Below are 17,799 nucleotides of genomic sequence, written 5' to 3'. Positions count from 1 at the left end.
CACGACACACCATATGTCTCATTTTCGTGCACTATATTGTTATGACGCTATGACATTCATGGATTTGGCCCTTGGAGATAGTAGAGCACCATTGGCCCAGGATTGGCTTCATGAGAGCTAAGACATACTTAAGGCACTTAAGGAAAACATCCTGCGAGCCCAAAATCAGCAGAAGCTATATGCTGATCGCCATAGGATTGAAAGATCCTTTGAGGTTGGACACATGGGGTTTCTGTGCCTCCAACCTTACCGGCAGAGTTCTATGAAGATGAGTGGGGCAGAGAAGCTCAAGCCCCGGTTTTATGATCCGTACCGTGTTTTGAGGAGAGTTGGGGAAGTGGCATATGAGATTGAGCTCCCACCAGAGAGCAGGATTCATAACATCTTTCATGTATCTTGCCTCAAGAAGGCAATTGGACAGGGCACATTGGCTTCTTCAATGTTACCACCCTTGGATGAGGAGGGGAAGTTGGTTATGGTTCCAATTGAGATCTTGGATAAGTGTGAGAGGCATCTGCGGAACAGAATGATTAGGGAATACTTGGTTAGATGGAAAGATTTGCCCATAGAGGATGCCACTTGGGAAGGAGAAGTTACTCTACAACATCCAGCTCTTCAGTTGCTTGAGGGCAAGCAATCCCAGGAAGGGAGGATTGTAATGTCCCCAAAATTAATTAAATAAATAAATACATTTTATTTATTTATTTATTCCAATTTCCCATTTGTAATTAATAAGGGATAAATAATAAATAAAATTAAGGAATAAAGTATGAAATAAATTAATAAATAATTTGAATAAATAATTTATTATTTATTGAATAATTGGGAGGCAATCAAGTCTATTTGTTTTTATCCTAGATAAATCATTTCTTTATGAAATAAAGTTTTTTTATCCTGGTGGGGCCGCTTTACGCTGTGAAGTTTGATATTGCCATGGTAACTATAGAGGTATTTAAAAATAATCGGCTACAATTATCTCCTGGACTTTATCGGCTAGAAAAAAATAATTGTGTGAGCCAATAGGAAATTTTGTTGATGGGGACTTTAGCACAAGTCTGAATATTTCTTTCCTGAGCCAAATATTTCATTCCCAACTTGGGGAAAATTGAGAAATTGGTTTAATCGGCCAATGAGAGAGCTTGGCCATTTTTCGGCGTCCATGCGTGAGCGGAAGGTTGGAGTCGAGTTTCAGTGGGAGCAGATTAAACAGCAGATTTCTCCAGAATTTTGGTGTTGATTGAGGATCTAGGATTGGGGAGTTCAGAGATTGTTTAACTTGGAAGAAGAGAAGGGAGAGATCTATCGAATTTGCTTGAATTTGTGAATTTCTGAGTCTAATACTTGCCACGATTTTGGCAATTAGCAGACTTTTCAACATACAAGGGTTGGACGTTCTTCCAGCACTTACAGCTTCCAGGCATCACACAGTGGATCCCTTTCACAAGCCTCTACGCTATTTTTCTGAGCATGCTTTCCTCAGGTTGTACTTTTCTCTAGCATGGGTTGAGAATCGCACAAATTAAGAAGCCAGCAAGCAGCACTCTTTGTCGTAGAAGTTTGAGATTTGGTATTTCTGTCTCAGACAAACTCCCAGGTGCAGAATAAGGGGTATCGAAATGCATCATAAATTGAAGTTTCAACGCTAAATCGGTAGGCATACATTCAGGGGTTCGGGTCATATCTGGAATTCGGGTTTTCTTGATCAGTGAGGTCCATTACTTGCATCGAAGTCACCAATATTATTTGCCATTGTTTCTAAATTCAGAATCGATTTGGGACCAAATCGTGCCTGGTATGTCTTCAGAGTGCTCAGTCTTTATAGTTAAATTCTTTGTTCAAGTTGCAGAAAATTCCTATCAATAAGTTGATGTGCATTCAGTTTCATTCCAATTTAATTTATTGCATTCAAGTTCTTAGCATCATTCTAAGCCTCGAAAAAAAAAGAAAAGAAAAGAAAACAAAAAAAAATCTGTGCAATTGAAACCAGAAAACATATCCAGTCACATTGGAAATCCACAGCTTGGAATCTTTCATTTTCATCTTATAATTCCTGATTTTGGTAGGTCTTTTTGACATCATTTGTTTTCAGTCAAAGTGGTGGTTATCTGTGCTAGAAAAGAGTATTGTTTGTATGCAGATTATCATTATGTATTCGGTGCAGACTTGATACAGAATCAGAACTTCTTCTTGTGCAGATTTGTCTTGTGGCAGAGGCATCATGGTTGTGTAAACACATCAGCATATTTTTAATCAAGACATATGTCTTTTGTGTGTTGTATTGCACAGATACAAAGTTTTGATTGTCTCTGAATGTGTTTTGCAGAGACGCAAAAGTATTGGTTATTATTGTCAGAGTATAGACTTAAAGTATACAGGAACATTAGAAGATATATGACAGATTACTCAGTTTGCACAAAGTCAGTTTGATATTTCAGTATTTTCAAAGAAAATTTCTACATTTGATTCTGAAAGTAAAAGGCTGTTTTAAGACTTTTAAAGACTTGAGTTGGTGCTCATGAGTCTTGGAATTGAAAGTGTCGGTGCACTTATAGACAGTGGTTTGGTGACTCCTTAGGGTTGAAGCCCTTAAAGCATTGTAATTGGAGTAAAGATTGTGAGGCTGGATTAGGACAGTAGAATCCTAGTGGTATTTCTCACCATGGTTTTCCCACATTGGGTTTCCATGTAAAATCTTGTGTGTTGTGCTCTTTTTGTTGCATCTTTTCAGTTTCTGTTGCTGTATCTTTTACATCTTTCAATTTCAGATTAAAAGCTTGATAAAAAGGTTTAAGTTGTTAAAAGGATTAAAGTTTATGTACTACTGATTCACCCCCCCCTCTCAGTAGTACTTCAGTGTTCTACAATTTGATCTTACACTTTGTCTCTTGCATTTGCTTGAAAGTTTCTAGTGTCTTTTCGACAAACCCATTTCGTGCAAAGCCTGCAAATGTGGTATTCCATGCAACCCATTTCTTTTGAGGCACAAACAGTTAACACACCTTGTCCATGCTTTCACTCTTTTGCAGACATGTTGCAACTGTAAAATCAGTTACATAACTGTCCATGTTTGGTTGAATTAGAGGCCTTTCAACCAGTCTTTTGTTCATACAACTGTCTTTCTACATGCAAAAATGTAACTGCTCTAATCCTGCCTATTGATGTTTAAAAATCTACTGTGCTCCTTTCTAAATTCCCACACTATAATTGGGCACCTCTTTCGCACATGGAGGAGTGACATCAAGATTTGATTCCTGTGAATGTTCCGGCCAAAATATTCCTCTTTAATGCTTGCTATTTGGGCAGATTGTATGTTGTGTTGAATAATGTCAATCATGCAACCGTAGCACTTCTATTTCCTCAATTTTTGACTGATCATGGTGGAAGTACATCTTAGCATTTGGAGTGAATCTACACTTTACACATTTAAATAAATCTTCTTGTCTAGAAAGATTTAATTGCTTGAATCGAGTCAAATGTTTGCTTGCAACTAAAAATGTGGAAGTTCTCATCATATGGCATGGTTCCTCCTTCAATATAGGCCACCACTTCCTTCTATGGTGTTGCACCTTGTCTTCCAAGAAAATATCAACACCAACCATAATGACACTGACAACAAAGCAATCGTGATGGGGATTTTGATCACATAATCCCACAATATTGTTAAATGTTGCAGTCTTGTCATATATTTGAGTTAAATAGCAGATGTTTCACAATGTTTTCAACATGGTTGTATTCACATTATCTGGAAAAATATATCGAAGACTGCATCAACCACTTGCTATTGTAATCAGAGTACATTGAAATTTAGACACAGCATTCCTAGTGATAGTACAAAGAACATCTGAATGCTTTTCCAATTAAACCATTGCAGGGCTTTTGTTAGACAACAGCCAGAAACTAAACTAGATATATATATATATATATATTTTAATTTTAATATGAATATGAACAAAATGGAGCGAAAATGATTAAAGGAGCGAACAAGATGTAGAGATGAGAAAAACCAAATGAATGATGTTGCTATAGATTTGCATGTAGTCCGCACCACAACATTGTTGAAAAAATGCAAGAATGGTGGACAAACAAAACAATGGCTATTGCACATGATCGTAATTTCATCACCGTTGTATGAACTGCTTTGGAGGACTAGTGAATGGAAAGCAAACAAACAGGTGTACAAAACCTTCTATGACACCATATTGAAATTGTGACACAAAGGAGAGTCAGAAGCTCCACCACAACAATCAATCGTTTGTCTTCGATACTTTCATGACGTCTATATAAAACCATTCAACCTACTAACTACCAAACCACATAATAATTAACTAATCACTAATATCTATAAACTAAAGTGATTATTACTAAAATAATCACTTACACTATTTATTTATTATTTACTAATTCATATCTCAGACACTAATTCCTAACATACCCTGTTTGTCTCATCCTTGCTCTCATGCCCGCTTCTATCTAGTAACATACCAAGTGCAGTTCGCACTGCTTTTGGTGACTTAGTTGGATTACATCAACAGTTTACCAGAAATTGTTTGAGAAATTTTGGTTACTTTTATTTAATTTAGTTATTATTTTATGATTTTATATGATACATGCCCTGAAATCTTAGCTTTGGGAAAATTTCTATTGACACATGTACATCATATGTTCATTGTTCTATGAGCTGAGCCGAAATTGAGTTTCTGAATATACATTGAAAAAGTTTAGACTCGTGTATGAACTGAGTCAAAATTTAGTTTCTAAATGTGCTATGAAAAATGTTTACACCATGAAGCTTAAAATAATTGTATGTATTAAAATCTTTACTTTGTGGATTTGGCTGTGCATTGGTTACAGGATATGGGCATACAATGCAGATGATTTGGTACTATGCGCTCTTCCCTACCATGAGACAAGTTTATTTGTGAGAATAGTGCAACTCCTCGACTTGAAGTGAGGCCTTTATTCAATTTCAATTTACATGTCTGATAGAAAACTGTAATAATCAATTCTTTTGTCGTTTGTGTAAATAACTCTCTAGATGCTATAATCATAACTAATTTGTCTTGATATATGTTTTATGCTACCTTCAGAAAGACTAAATGGCATTTTCTAGAAGGAGTAAAAGAATCAGGTGCACCTCCTCCAAGAACTGTTCTTGTTCAACAATTTGCACGCGAATTGGCAATTCTGGAAACTATATGTGAATATGTAAGTTCTGTCATTTCATTCAGCCTCACAGAAGTTGTTACATGTATACAAATTGACATCAGTCTACTCAATCAGGTCAGATTTGGTGGAGAAGAAATGAAATTTCTCATTGATGATTCTTGGGTTTAACTTTTCAGTTAGCATTAAATGTATCTATCATATTTAATTTCAATGTCTAAATAGTTGTATGCTGTTCAATGGTATGTTGATGCAGAGTATACCTGTGGTGAAAAGTCAACCATACTCCAGAACTTCAGTTTCCTTTTGTGTTGCACTGATAATGGAGACCTTGGGTGTTATGAAAACAGTTAACACTGATATAATAAGCAAAATTCTCCCTTTCATATTTCGTTGCTTTGATACTATGGCTGTTCTAGACTATAAGGTTTGTCATTTTTCCTCATACTTCTCCTAAACATCTTGAGTAGAAGAACATTGTACACTTATTTTGTAAAAGATGACTTGGACACTGACAGTTTAAAATCTATAATTGGCTGACAGTTTAAAATCCTGATGTATCTTTTTAAATTTGATTTATGCTCTCAGTACTTTGAACATATTGTGTGATAACTATCAAGTTGCAAATACTGATAATAAAATCTCTTATTTCTTTTCTTATATTCACTTTTGTTTTAGATGGACATTTCAACCTTTGATTTGTGGAATTTTATGCATTTAAAAATCATATTTCATGTTTCTTGAAATCTATGGATGTTTGGTGTTTATGGTGGAAAAAATGGGGGTTCACTAGCCTAACGTATGAACTAGGAACAAAACCCATTCATCACCAAATTACATTAAGGGGAATAAGAGTCAATAGGCATAGCCTCAAATCTATTGGAAAGGGATGAGCACAAATTGGACTTCTTATTTCTCCTTGTTTGAGTTGAAACTGAAATTGATGATGGTAATGATATGAATTAGGGTTAATGATGTTAAATTCATAATGATCAGCATAAACAAATAGTTTTAGAACAGATATGCCGTCACCAAGTACAAATCTCGAAATGTGAAGCAGAGAGGAATGCGTGCGAAATCTGAGCTCAAAAATGTGGGACAATGGGGGCTAGGTGGCCTTGTTCAGAAGTGATCGGATGCGAATATCGGAAATAGAATCCCATCAGGGAAGTGTCGGACAATGGGGCTAGGCGACCTTGTCTTGGCTTTCTCACTTCTTCAAAATCTGGTTCTGTGTGTCTTAGTCTGCTGTTTTCGGATATATATTCGCTCTCTCCAGAATTTGTCATCTCGAGCTTGATGTCGTTGATAATGGTGATGGTGCAATGGTCTTTGAAGAAGACCCACAAATGTCGATGCAATAACATGACATGACAAGACCTAAAAGAATCAATCATGAAAACATGGTTGCATGAAGATTGCTGCAACTTGCTGCTCCATATTGCTCAGATCTGAAGGAATTCGCCAATAATACTTTCTCTAGGAAGTGATCTCAGTAATGCTCAATGTTGTGGGATGTGAAGGTTATTGTAATGTACCCTTATTTTATATCTTATGAAATAGGGACAATTAACTTGCAAAGATCAATTGCAAGGGACTTCTTTCCTTAAAGTCTCAAATAATACTTAAAATAATAATAATTGAAGTTACTTGATTGCAAGAACGATAGTTTATGATACCACTTTATAAATGATTGTCCATATGAAATACAATTGATACCACTTATATTCTGATATTATATGATATATGTAAGCAAATATCACTGCTATCTCTAATATGGCACTTAAACATATGCAAGATGATCTTGATTAATATATCTGATCTGCAACTATGGTCTGATTGGAATCTGCTCTCCCTGATCCATCTTGAAGGAATATGCAAGTTCAGATATCCAATCTGGAGAAGGAAATAGAATTCTGCTCTTTCTGATGTGTCACTGTAGAATATATGCTTTTAATCTCCTCCGTGGATTATAGCAATAATACTATGAGAGCTGTGTCTGATCTGGCAATGGTAATATGCTGGTAATCTGCTTCAATCACATATAGTGATGAAGTACAATTGCTGTCTCCGATCTGTACTTGAAACACATGCAATCTTGGTGCTGTTTCTGATATTGACTTTGAGATATGCAACCTTTATGCCAAAGGCAAATTCTTGATAGAGCCTATTCAATATGGATACAAAGAAGAAATAAATACAAATCCCATGATTGCGGAAGTGAGATTGAACTTGCTCTTATATCCCAAAATCAAAAGGGTGGCAACCTTTGGAGTTGATAAGTCACCTCTCTTCCATATCGAATCCCTTCATAACAATCGTTTGTTGTTGATTAGACCTTATTGCTTAATCGCTGCCTTCATAATCCTTTTCATAAGTGATGTCTGATTATCATAATCATTGTTCGTTAATATCGTGCCTTCCCATAACTCAATTATGATTGCTGACCATAATATATTGATTACTATTATTTTCTCTCTAGATATGCTTGATGATAATTAAGGGATGTTTAATCAATAGTTGATGTTAACTATCTTAATGATTCTTATCGAGTCAACCATCATCAGCTAAATCGATATTATATAAGTTGCTGTCTTAACTCGATATCTCCCAATTAATTGTTGTCACTTCTTTACATTGTACATGCCACTAATTGATATTCTTCAGTCTGCATATGTGAACGATCTTCATAAATCTCCCTCAGTGATTATGTTATGGGGCTCAATGTTATGATTGGTTCAGTCTTCCTTCTTGCTCGTATTGTTTCTTATCCATGAGATGCTTTGGGATGATCAAACCAAGCTCCTCCATATCGCAAAATGTAATTCAAACCTCCGTAACTTTTTATGTTTATATTAGCCGTTGTTAAGGTATGGCAGTGGCATATATATCATTGACACCCTAATGTCCAATACTTTGTGGTTCTGACGTTCTAAGGATTGCTTCGTATGTTAATTGCTCTTTACATATTCTTTTGACGGGTCCATGAGAAATATATGTATATTACGATTGGATCCATGAGCATTCTGTACGGTGACTGAGCAGAAAGCTACTTTGTGAATCTCCTTAAGAGTGCTCGATATGTCTTTAATCATGATTGCTGGCTTGATTATTGCTATTATCAGAGATGATCAATATCTATATTGTAACAATCGATTGATTGTATTAATGGTGTAATTGATATGGATAGCTTTCATATAAGACGGATACATATAAGGGTATGATTGTGATATATCATTCTCCTCTTTGGCATACTTCCTCAATGTTAACATGATGGTCTATACTGAGCACCATACTAGGCTCGTCTATATTAATGGTCTTTCAATATACTTTTGCAATTTTGTCTCTCCTAGAGAGTTCACAAAATTGAAATGCTTTGTTGACACCATGTGACATATTAGTGGTGAAATGTCAAGGGTGGGGACATTACAGTTATGAAAATGGATGAGGAAAGATGCTCTTACATAGGGTTCCCAAGATATTTCATAAGTTAGGTTGGCCTCCAATGGTCATATTAAAATATAGGAATAGGGACTCAATTGGCGGGAACCAATACTTTGACATATTTAAAAATGGGTCCATTCTGGGGGGACCAGAGCACCTAGCGCCCTAGTCCAACTAGAAAGGTGTGGAACAAATGTAGCTCATGTGTACATAGGCTCAGGACAAAGACCCTGATCACCATATGATCCTACGACATTAGTTTTACAACGCAAAGGCCAAAAATTGGTTTGGAAAAGAGCTAGGAGGAGACACACTAAGGGAAGGGCACAAAAAGGAATGTAAAATTGTAAGGGGTTACAATTTACGACACTAGATTTAGCCTCCACTTTAGCGAGAGTATGAATTTACATTCATACTCACGATAAAGGAGAAGAAAGAGAGAGAGAGAGACATGAACAATATTAAATAATATTCTTTAATGGTCGTCTTAGTAGTTTAGTTAGTTTCTAATTCTGGCTTCAGTTCACGATTTTTTCATATAGAAACATCATCTTTGTAAATCTATTTAAGGAGCTTTCATCTCCTTTGTTTAATATATCGATTATTTGAACATGGTATCAAAGTGGGAGCCAGTTTGGGTTTGACTCCCTCACAGGAGGGCTCAGGATTTTGGGGGGGCCTTTGTTTTTCAAATTCGAGGATTTTTTAAAAGTGTGTGCATGCATGAAAGCTTGTTTGAGAAGAATTTGTTATTTTCGAAATTTTTTAGGGTTTGTAATTCGCAATTTTCTAAATCGTGTGAGATCTTGCAGAAGGGTGTTGAAGGTCATAGTTTTTTTCTACTCGCGTGTCTGTGTTTTTTTGCGACTTGACCACGTGCAAAGGTTTTGCTGCGTTTTTTCCTCCCAGTTCCTATTTGCAACCCTGCGTTGCAGTGTTTAAATCTGCATGAATGGTTTCCATTTTTTTTCTGTGACGACGCCACAACGGGTGAAGGTTCGTGTGTCCGTGGGATTCTCTGCCCACGACTGGTATTTTCTTGTTTGACAGATTTTATTTTTGCAGATTGTTTTCCTTTATCGGACCTGTGCAAGGTGAAATAGGCTATTTTCTACTCATGCGACGCAAATTTTTCTTTTGCGATCTGCGTTTTTTTTTTGTGCGATCTTGAGGCTTTGTGTTTTTTGGCGACGAATTTGTTTGCAATTTGGGCATCTTCTTTCTATGGCTAGGAGTAGGGTTTGTGGACGCGGTGTGATTGGAGTTGTTTTCTGTTTTTCTGCAAGCAAAGGGAGGTTTTCTCGTGATTTGCAATTATGAGTGGTGTTTTGCCGTTGTGTTTATCAGTCTCTTTTTGCACGCTTTTTAAAATCGTGGGTATTAGTATTTGAGTTTTATAATTTTGTCTTTAAAAAAATTATTCTTGTTTTTTCATAATTTTTATCCTTAAAAAATTATGTGGGTTTTTTTTATAATTTTTTAAGCAAAAAATTATTTCGGGGGTTATAATTTTTCCTTAAAAATTATCATCTATGATTCGTGAAGTCCGTGTGGGATTTAGGGTATTTATAATTTTTTTCTCCAAAATTACGACGGGTGTTTTTGTTTTAGGGTTTTTATCGTTCTCATTGAAAAAACGATGATTGGTAGCTTCAGTTTCTAGGGTTTGACAGTTTTTTCCACAAAAATCGTGGTATCTTGCAGTCTATTTGTGAGTTCTTGGATCAAATAGTGCTCAGTGCTTATCTGCAAAAGTTTTGCGGTTTTTGCTAAAATTGTGTGGTGCAGGAGCACCTTTCCCCAACACATGAAAATTCTTTGGAGATTGCAGATAGATAGCCAGTTTAGAGAGTAGAACATCATCTCAGATCCATTGTAAGACTAGCTGCAAGATTTGACGATTTATAAGTCACTTGCTACGCTGTGGTCATTAGGATCACTGAGTGATTACCTTTTTAGGATAGCATAGGTTTTAAGTTTACTTTAATAAGGAAACTTAAGTTTCTTAAGTTTGTTGAGAAAAATTTACTCTTGGTTTTTTAGTAGTTATTTCAGCATAACAAAAATGATCTAACTAATACCTCTGAACGGCTGGGCGGTTTCAACACCGAATGTAAAGCCGTTCAGAGATGGAGGCCTTCATAGCCCTTACAGGCGGGTGGAAGGCACACACAGCGTTTGTAATACTTTTCTTTGAATCAATAAAATCTATCCATTTTCCTGCAGTCTCGAGAGTTCATCCATTCTTAGATTTGCATACTGGCCTAGTGGGAGACGACACTGTGTTGATGTTGCAGTTTTTTTGGATCTGAATCTGCCGAATCCGCCCCTGTTCGCCACACACTCCTCCCGCTTCATCCTGTTAGATCAAGACACCTCCACCATGAGATTAAACTGATCTCGGGTGGAAGGTTTCATTTTCATGGTTCTACAGTCCGTTTTTATGCTCGGCCAGGGAAATGGTGGAGTGATGGTGCCCTAGGCGGATTCTTCTATGTTTGCGCCAGTTCGAAGGTATACGTAGATACACCAGTATCGTAATCGGGCCGCAAGACAAATCACAGCGGCCCCAAGCACTAAGTGTGATGTTTGTGTACTGTTACTGAATCAAGGAAAACATTGCGCTCGAATTAGTGTTCCTGTGGGACCTCGTAATCGGCTGTGTGCACCCCGCCGACTTCATAAGGCTCGGGCTATTGTTTTGGGTGCCCTCAAATGTGTCGAGTATTGAATGTATGAATAGGCCTGGTGCCTGGGTTTTATGCAAATGAATGCTTCTGCATTCGGCCTTTTAAACACCCTCGAACCAGGGCTCAAGAAATTGGTTGCTCGGCCCACGGGAGATACCACGACGCCAGATCCGCCCGTTGGACGACAGTCCCGAGTCAACACTGCGGGCTATCCGTTGCTATTGTGCGCAACCATATGCATTTCGAGTACACGGGGATTCTGTAGGTATACATCTGACTCAGAACCCGATTGTTAATAATGCATGAGTATTTTCTGCAACCTATTTTCGTTAAATACTTATAGAACAGGGCACGAGCCATTATTTGTTGAAGCCCGTCAATGACAGTCGGTAAATGATATACATTGCCGAGGGATCGAGCATTGCTCATCTTATCAGAGATTTTGAAACCTGTTATACAATCCTCTAACATTCAAGCCAAAGGTTTGGGGTGTTTGTCAATGGTCGTGTCAAGTTTTCCTCATTTTGTAACATGACCCAAATTGTCATTCGGAGTTCTGGATTGATGGAATTGAATGGGAATGCTCACAACTAAAACCGTTTCATATGCTCGGATTTTCGAATGTATTCAGACAATGATTAAGCCCCTGTTTCGATTTCAAGTGTTTACCCAGGTTTTTTTTTTTTTTAAACTTATTTGTTAACGTATTAAAGATGTGTGGGTCAGGGATTGAGTGCACTTTATAAAGGTTTACTAAGACTGATCAAATTTTCTGTTTGCCACCTGGCCTACTTACATCATTGTGTTTGTTGCTCTTTGGAGTAAATTGTGGTTTTAGGTATTTTCTTTCGACTTAGTAATTCGTAACGGTTCTGTAATTCACGTGTGAGGGTTACATCAGGTTGGACAGATTCTGGTACTCTTGGTCATTAACATTCTGTAGATCCAGGGAGGGTCTTAGCAGTAGCAGAGTGTTTTCAAGAGAAGGTGTAGCCTTCTTTGTGTTTGTGATCAAAAGATCTGTAAATTGTCTTTTGTAGGGTTATTAGGACGATAACCATTAAGGGAGGGTATTAAATAATGTAATGTTTCTTTAATGGTCATCTTAGTTAGTTTAGTTAGTTTCTAATTCTCGCTTTAGTTCATGATTCTTTCATATAGAAACATCGTATTTGTAAATCTATTTAAGGAACCTTCGTCTCCTTTGTTTAATCGTTTGATTATTTGAACAAGCAATTGGGAGCAAGATTGACAAAGAGATAAGACATCACTAAATTTAAGGGAACAAGCCCCCAAGCTTAGGACTCACACAATCACATCAAGGACACATAAGACAAAACAAAACAAAGCCAAATAAGAGTTAAACAAAGGCAAAAAGACACATAAAAAGACACAAAAAGGGGTTAGTACTACTAACAAAGGCTCCAAGTCAACTAGTTGAAGAGACCTCGATAATCAAAATGTCTCAAACACTAATATCATTCTCAGAGTGCTGTTGCAAGAGCATACATCAATCGATGAGACAAGAAACCATGATCCAACAACTAGCAAGGTGTGTTATGCTATGGGTTTATGGAAGAAGGGAACATGGATTCCATAGGCTAGTAAGTTGTGTTATGCTAGGTGATCCGTGAAAGCACGGATTCTACTAGACAACAATTTGGTTTATGTTGTGTGATCCGTGTGAAAAAAGCAAGGAGAGTCAAAAGGTCTAGGAAGGTGTGTTATGCTAGTTGAGTCATCCTGAAAAAGAAACATTACTAAACAAAACTTGCTGTTTGCAAGGTAATCTACTACAAAATGGGTGCTGCAGTGACACTAGGACAAGGGTCCGCAAATTGAACAAGGATAACCAAACAAAACCCACAATTTGTAAGGAAATCCTATTGCAAAATCGGTGCTGCAGTGACACCAAGACAAGGGTCCACAAATTGAACAAGGATAACCAAACAAAACCTATCGTTTGCAAGTAAATCTGCAAATTGAACAAGGATAACCAAACAAAACCCACTGTTTGTAAGGAAATTCGCAAATCGATCAAGGATAACCAAACAAAACCTGTTGTTTTTAAGAAATCCACAAATTGAGCAAGGATAACTGTAGGAACCTACCAAGGGTTCTCAACTCAGATAACGAAGGTCTAGTTGAACCTGTTGCGTCTTATGTTTTGTATTTTGCAATTTCTAACAAGAAGGCTAGTTTTGAACAAATAGCATGCAAAAAGCAACATTGGAAAGAGCTGGAAATTAATTGAACTTCATAAAATTAGGATTATCAAACCCTTATTACATCCAATTCGCATAAACACCTTCAATAAAGAAATCAGACAAGACCAAGAAGATTTATTGTCAAATACCTTAAATTTATGAAACCCCTTATTTATCCTTGCTTCCATACAACAACAAATAATGACAGCAAAATTACTTATCAGTCCAAACTACTCGGAATGGTGAATTTAGCAGCTCAAACTGAAGCTACCAGCTAGGTGTCTCCTTTAGGATTTATTCCAGAATTTTTGGACTCCTCCTTCAACAAAATCGTACCATTTCAAGGATGAAAGGTACGGCAGATCTGCAAGTTGTACATGCACAAAAACCCCAGCTGTAAACACACTTATTTCTGCCTCTGTTCTGACTCTATGGCTGCAATCAATCCTTTGCATAAAATGAATAAAACCCTTTCTAATCTGCCCAATCTTAATTCCTGGATAAAACCAACTGAAAGCAAAATCAACTGATATTTCACAGCCTCTAATGCTGATGCACAGAAATCCACCGTTTCCCTGTACCGATACTTTTAGATCATCTACAGGAAGAAACCCCTACTGAAACCCTCAAGCCAAAGTCTCCTCAGAGCAAACTCAATATCATATCTTCACATAATGAAAAGAAGACCTAAAAACTTCTTTTATCTCTCCCCTTTAGGGTTTGGCACGATTCCCAAGAAAAGTACGATTTGGTATTAAATGATGTTTTAACTTTTAATATTTATTTTTGACTATTGAAGTTTCAAAAATAAATCTCTTTTTAGTTTAATATAAAAGTGGCCCCATCCAATGAGAAATAGACCCTCACTTAAGTTATAACTTAAAGTGACTTAAAAATATTAAAACATTAAAGTTCGCCATTTAATATTTAATTAAAGTAATTAAATATTAATATCTCTCTAAGTATCGATCAGAATTGCCTGCCGTCAAAACTGGAGACTGCCAAGCCATACTCTGCCATTGCCCAACCCATTGGCTAAAAATAGCAGGACTGCTAAAAATAGAAAGTGTCTCAAATGGAGTCCTGGAGACCTCAAATGAAGGCCAGTCCTGTAATGCTCAATCTGACAATGAAGAATCAATCTCCGGGAGACCCTCTAACCAAGCTCATCAGCCTACGAGGGTCAGTGATAGGCTAATCTACTCAGCTGACAGATGTCAACTAGAAGGGGACATCACAATAACCAAACAAAGCTTGCTATTTGTAAGGAAATCTGCAAATTGATCAAGGATAACCAAATGAAACCCGTTGTTTGTAAGGAAATGCATAAATTGAACAAGGATTACCAAACAAAGCCTCTTTCTTGTAAGGAAATCCACAAATGCAACTACAAAATAAGCAACAAGGAGGCCGCACATATGTCCTCCTCTACCCCCTCTGTCCCCCCTCCCCCTTAAGATGTCAACATGGTTCCATGTTGATATCTTAAGGTAGAAAGAAAAGCCAACAAGGATAAACTCCTTCATACCCAAGGAGATATCCGTTAAGCAACAATGTACATTCATTCCAAGCTCGAAATAGGGCATGACTTCTTTAAGCAAGGAAGAGATAGTTGTAAAAGAGATATTCTGCAACAAGTATAAAGGGATCCTTTTGAGGGATGCATGATCAAAGGAGGAAGAGATCTTTGTCCAAAGATAACTACTTCCAAGAGGAGATCTTTAACAAAAATAACATCTTCAACGAAGAAAGGAAGGAGACCAAGGATACATACCTTCCCTATTGTTAGGAAAAGGGGATTCTTGATGAAGGATTACATGCTTTCAACACCAAGGAGGGATCATTTGTAGAAACAAACACTTTCAAGCAAGGAAGAGGTCCTAATCAAGGATACACACCTCCAAGCAAGGTTAAAATCTTATGAAGGATGAACAATTCTATGCAAGATACGATATATTTATAAAAGATGCAATGCAACAAATGAAAAGCGAATCCTTAGAAAAGGAAGAGATTTAAAAGTATTCTTGCCCCCCAAGTGTGGAGACAAGAATACTAAGGCTATTATGTTGGTAGCAAGGTATTATTGTGCATGAAACTGTACCACCATGTGTGACAAAGAGCCCCCTTAAGGTAAGCTACTAGTGTCACATAGTGAGGAGCAACACAATGGGGCCTTAGGAGTGTTAAATTGTTAATGCACTACTTTCATATATGGATTGAGAAAAAGCATGAGATTAGGTGTAATATGAAAAAGAGCCCTATCATGTGAATCTTGAACAAATTCTTTAAAAGCTCTACAATCACCAATAGAATGAGAATAATTGCGATGAAAAAGACAAAATGTACTAACATCATTTTTCTTAGAATTATTTGTGAATTTTATGAACGGAAAAGTAATTTTTTATCATTTTTAATTGTCCAAAAGATTCTCTTTGCTAGGTTCACAGAAGTATCAATATAGATAGGATGTGGTTTTTGTGGGATAGGTGGGGACTAGGTTTTAGAAGAAGAATTGATAAGGAAGGTGGAGGAATTCCTCCACCTTCTCTAGTGCATTGTGAAGGAGGCTCTATGGGGACTTCAATTTCTTGTTCCATTTTTCCAAGACCTTGTCCACTATAGCCTTATTTAGAAATCATGTCATAGCTAACTGCATAATGTGTTTGCATTTGTGAAGGGGATGGACTTCCATTATAGAGCTGATTGAAATTTGTTGTGTATGTGTAGTTTGAAGGCTCAACAAGATGAATAAATGAAGGGGAAGGATCTTTGTAGGGAGATTCTTATTTCTATCATTATTTATATGCACTTTGTTAGGTTGGGAAAGACGTTTTGTCATCATCTAAAGCTTCATCTTTACTCAATGTTATGTTAGGAGGTATATCATGAATAAAATACATAACATCATCTTGTCTCAAAATATGTTGATGATTAAGATAAGCTCTTTGAGACCTTTGTGAGCTAGAGTGATGCTCACCTTACCCCTCTTGCACCAAAGTACCTTTGTGAGAAGAGGATTAATCATATGTACATGTACATGTAGATGTAGATGTACATGTACATACACATACACATACACATACACATACACATATACATATACATATACATATGTGTACACATAGACACACAGACACACACACACACACACATGTATAGATATCTATACATATATGTATATATATTATATAATACACTCTGACAAATATGAAAATAGTATGTATATTAGCAAACAGTTTGGTAAACTTATATTAGTATGGTAGAAATTAGAAAAAACAGTATGATAAATTTACATTATCATTAATTTTACATCATGATTAAAAAAATATATAAATTTGTATAAGTATGATAAATATAAAAGGGGATGACCCCAGAATGCAGCAGTAAGTTGCGAGCCTTCTACATGGGATGTCTTGGGTTCAAGTCGACTCGACTTGTTCATAGCTCTAGGGAAAAAGCTAAAAAACACTGCTTCGGCTGTGAATTATCAAAAAAAAAGTATGATGAATATAAAAATTAAAAAACTGTATATAAGTTACATTATGATTAATAATTTAATATTAAGCTTAGTGACTTCCACATTAGTCTTGTTTGTGTGAGTTGTTACTTATAGTTACATGTGATATGGTATTAAGATATATATATAGGTGGTAGTCTAGGCTTAGTGTTAGTTGTTACAGTAGATGAGTTTTGATAGATATATAAGATATATAGTCACATTCCTGTTATTACTGTCTCTTATCTGTTATTGCTGCAGACACAAAATGGAAAATGCTGTTCGCTGATGCTACTACGTGTTATCACACAAAAAAATACCTGTTTGCTGTTGATACAATGTGTTAAAACACATGAAATCTATTATATGACTGTCATTTAGGGTTTCAGATGGTTTGTGTGCCGATGCAATTGATTGGGAAATGCCATATCGACCCTAGAATTGCTTGGATTTTCCTTTCAAAAATCCATTGCGAATCTGATTACTGAAATGTAACTCTGCCCAATTCCACAGTCAAATTGCATCTGAATCTGATTCTGGTACAAATCATACCCAAAAATAAATCATACCCAAAAATGCAGGATCTTCCTGACAATTGGATAACATAGTATATAAATGCTATACGCCAACAAAATTTGTCCTAGTAATGGAGAACAAAGCAAACAATTTATGTGATTACTTCAAAGTTCTCATTGAATTTGTCAGGTCTTAGATATTTACTATAAACATAGATTTCTTTAATGTTTATATGATACCATAGGTGCTCTAGTGCAAGTGTCTTGTATGCACCTTGTGTATA

General features: G+C 36.4%; 1 protein-coding gene across 1 annotated transcript in view; it reads left to right on the top strand.

Moving 5' to 3' along the window:
- Window positions 1–17,799, top strand: part of LOC131031430 (uncharacterized protein At3g06530) — a 254,996-nt gene that overhangs the window by 38,269 nt on the left and 198,928 nt on the right. Inside the window, exons 3-5 of the mRNA XM_057962549.2 lie at window positions 4,852–4,947; window positions 5,088–5,205; window positions 5,420–5,590. Coding sequence (XP_057818532.2) covers window positions 4,852–4,947; window positions 5,088–5,205; window positions 5,420–5,590 — 385 coding nt within the window. The remainder of the gene's footprint in view (window positions 1–4,851; window positions 4,948–5,087; window positions 5,206–5,419; window positions 5,591–17,799) is intronic.

Source organism: Cryptomeria japonica, chromosome 6 (assembly GCF_030272615.1).
Source record: "Cryptomeria japonica chromosome 6, Sugi_1.0, whole genome shotgun sequence".
NCBI classification, from domain to species: Eukaryota; Viridiplantae; Streptophyta; class Pinopsida; order Cupressales; family Cupressaceae; genus Cryptomeria; species Cryptomeria japonica.
Note: the sequence above shows the minus strand (reverse complement) of the source record. Positions and strands in the feature narration are given on the sequence as shown.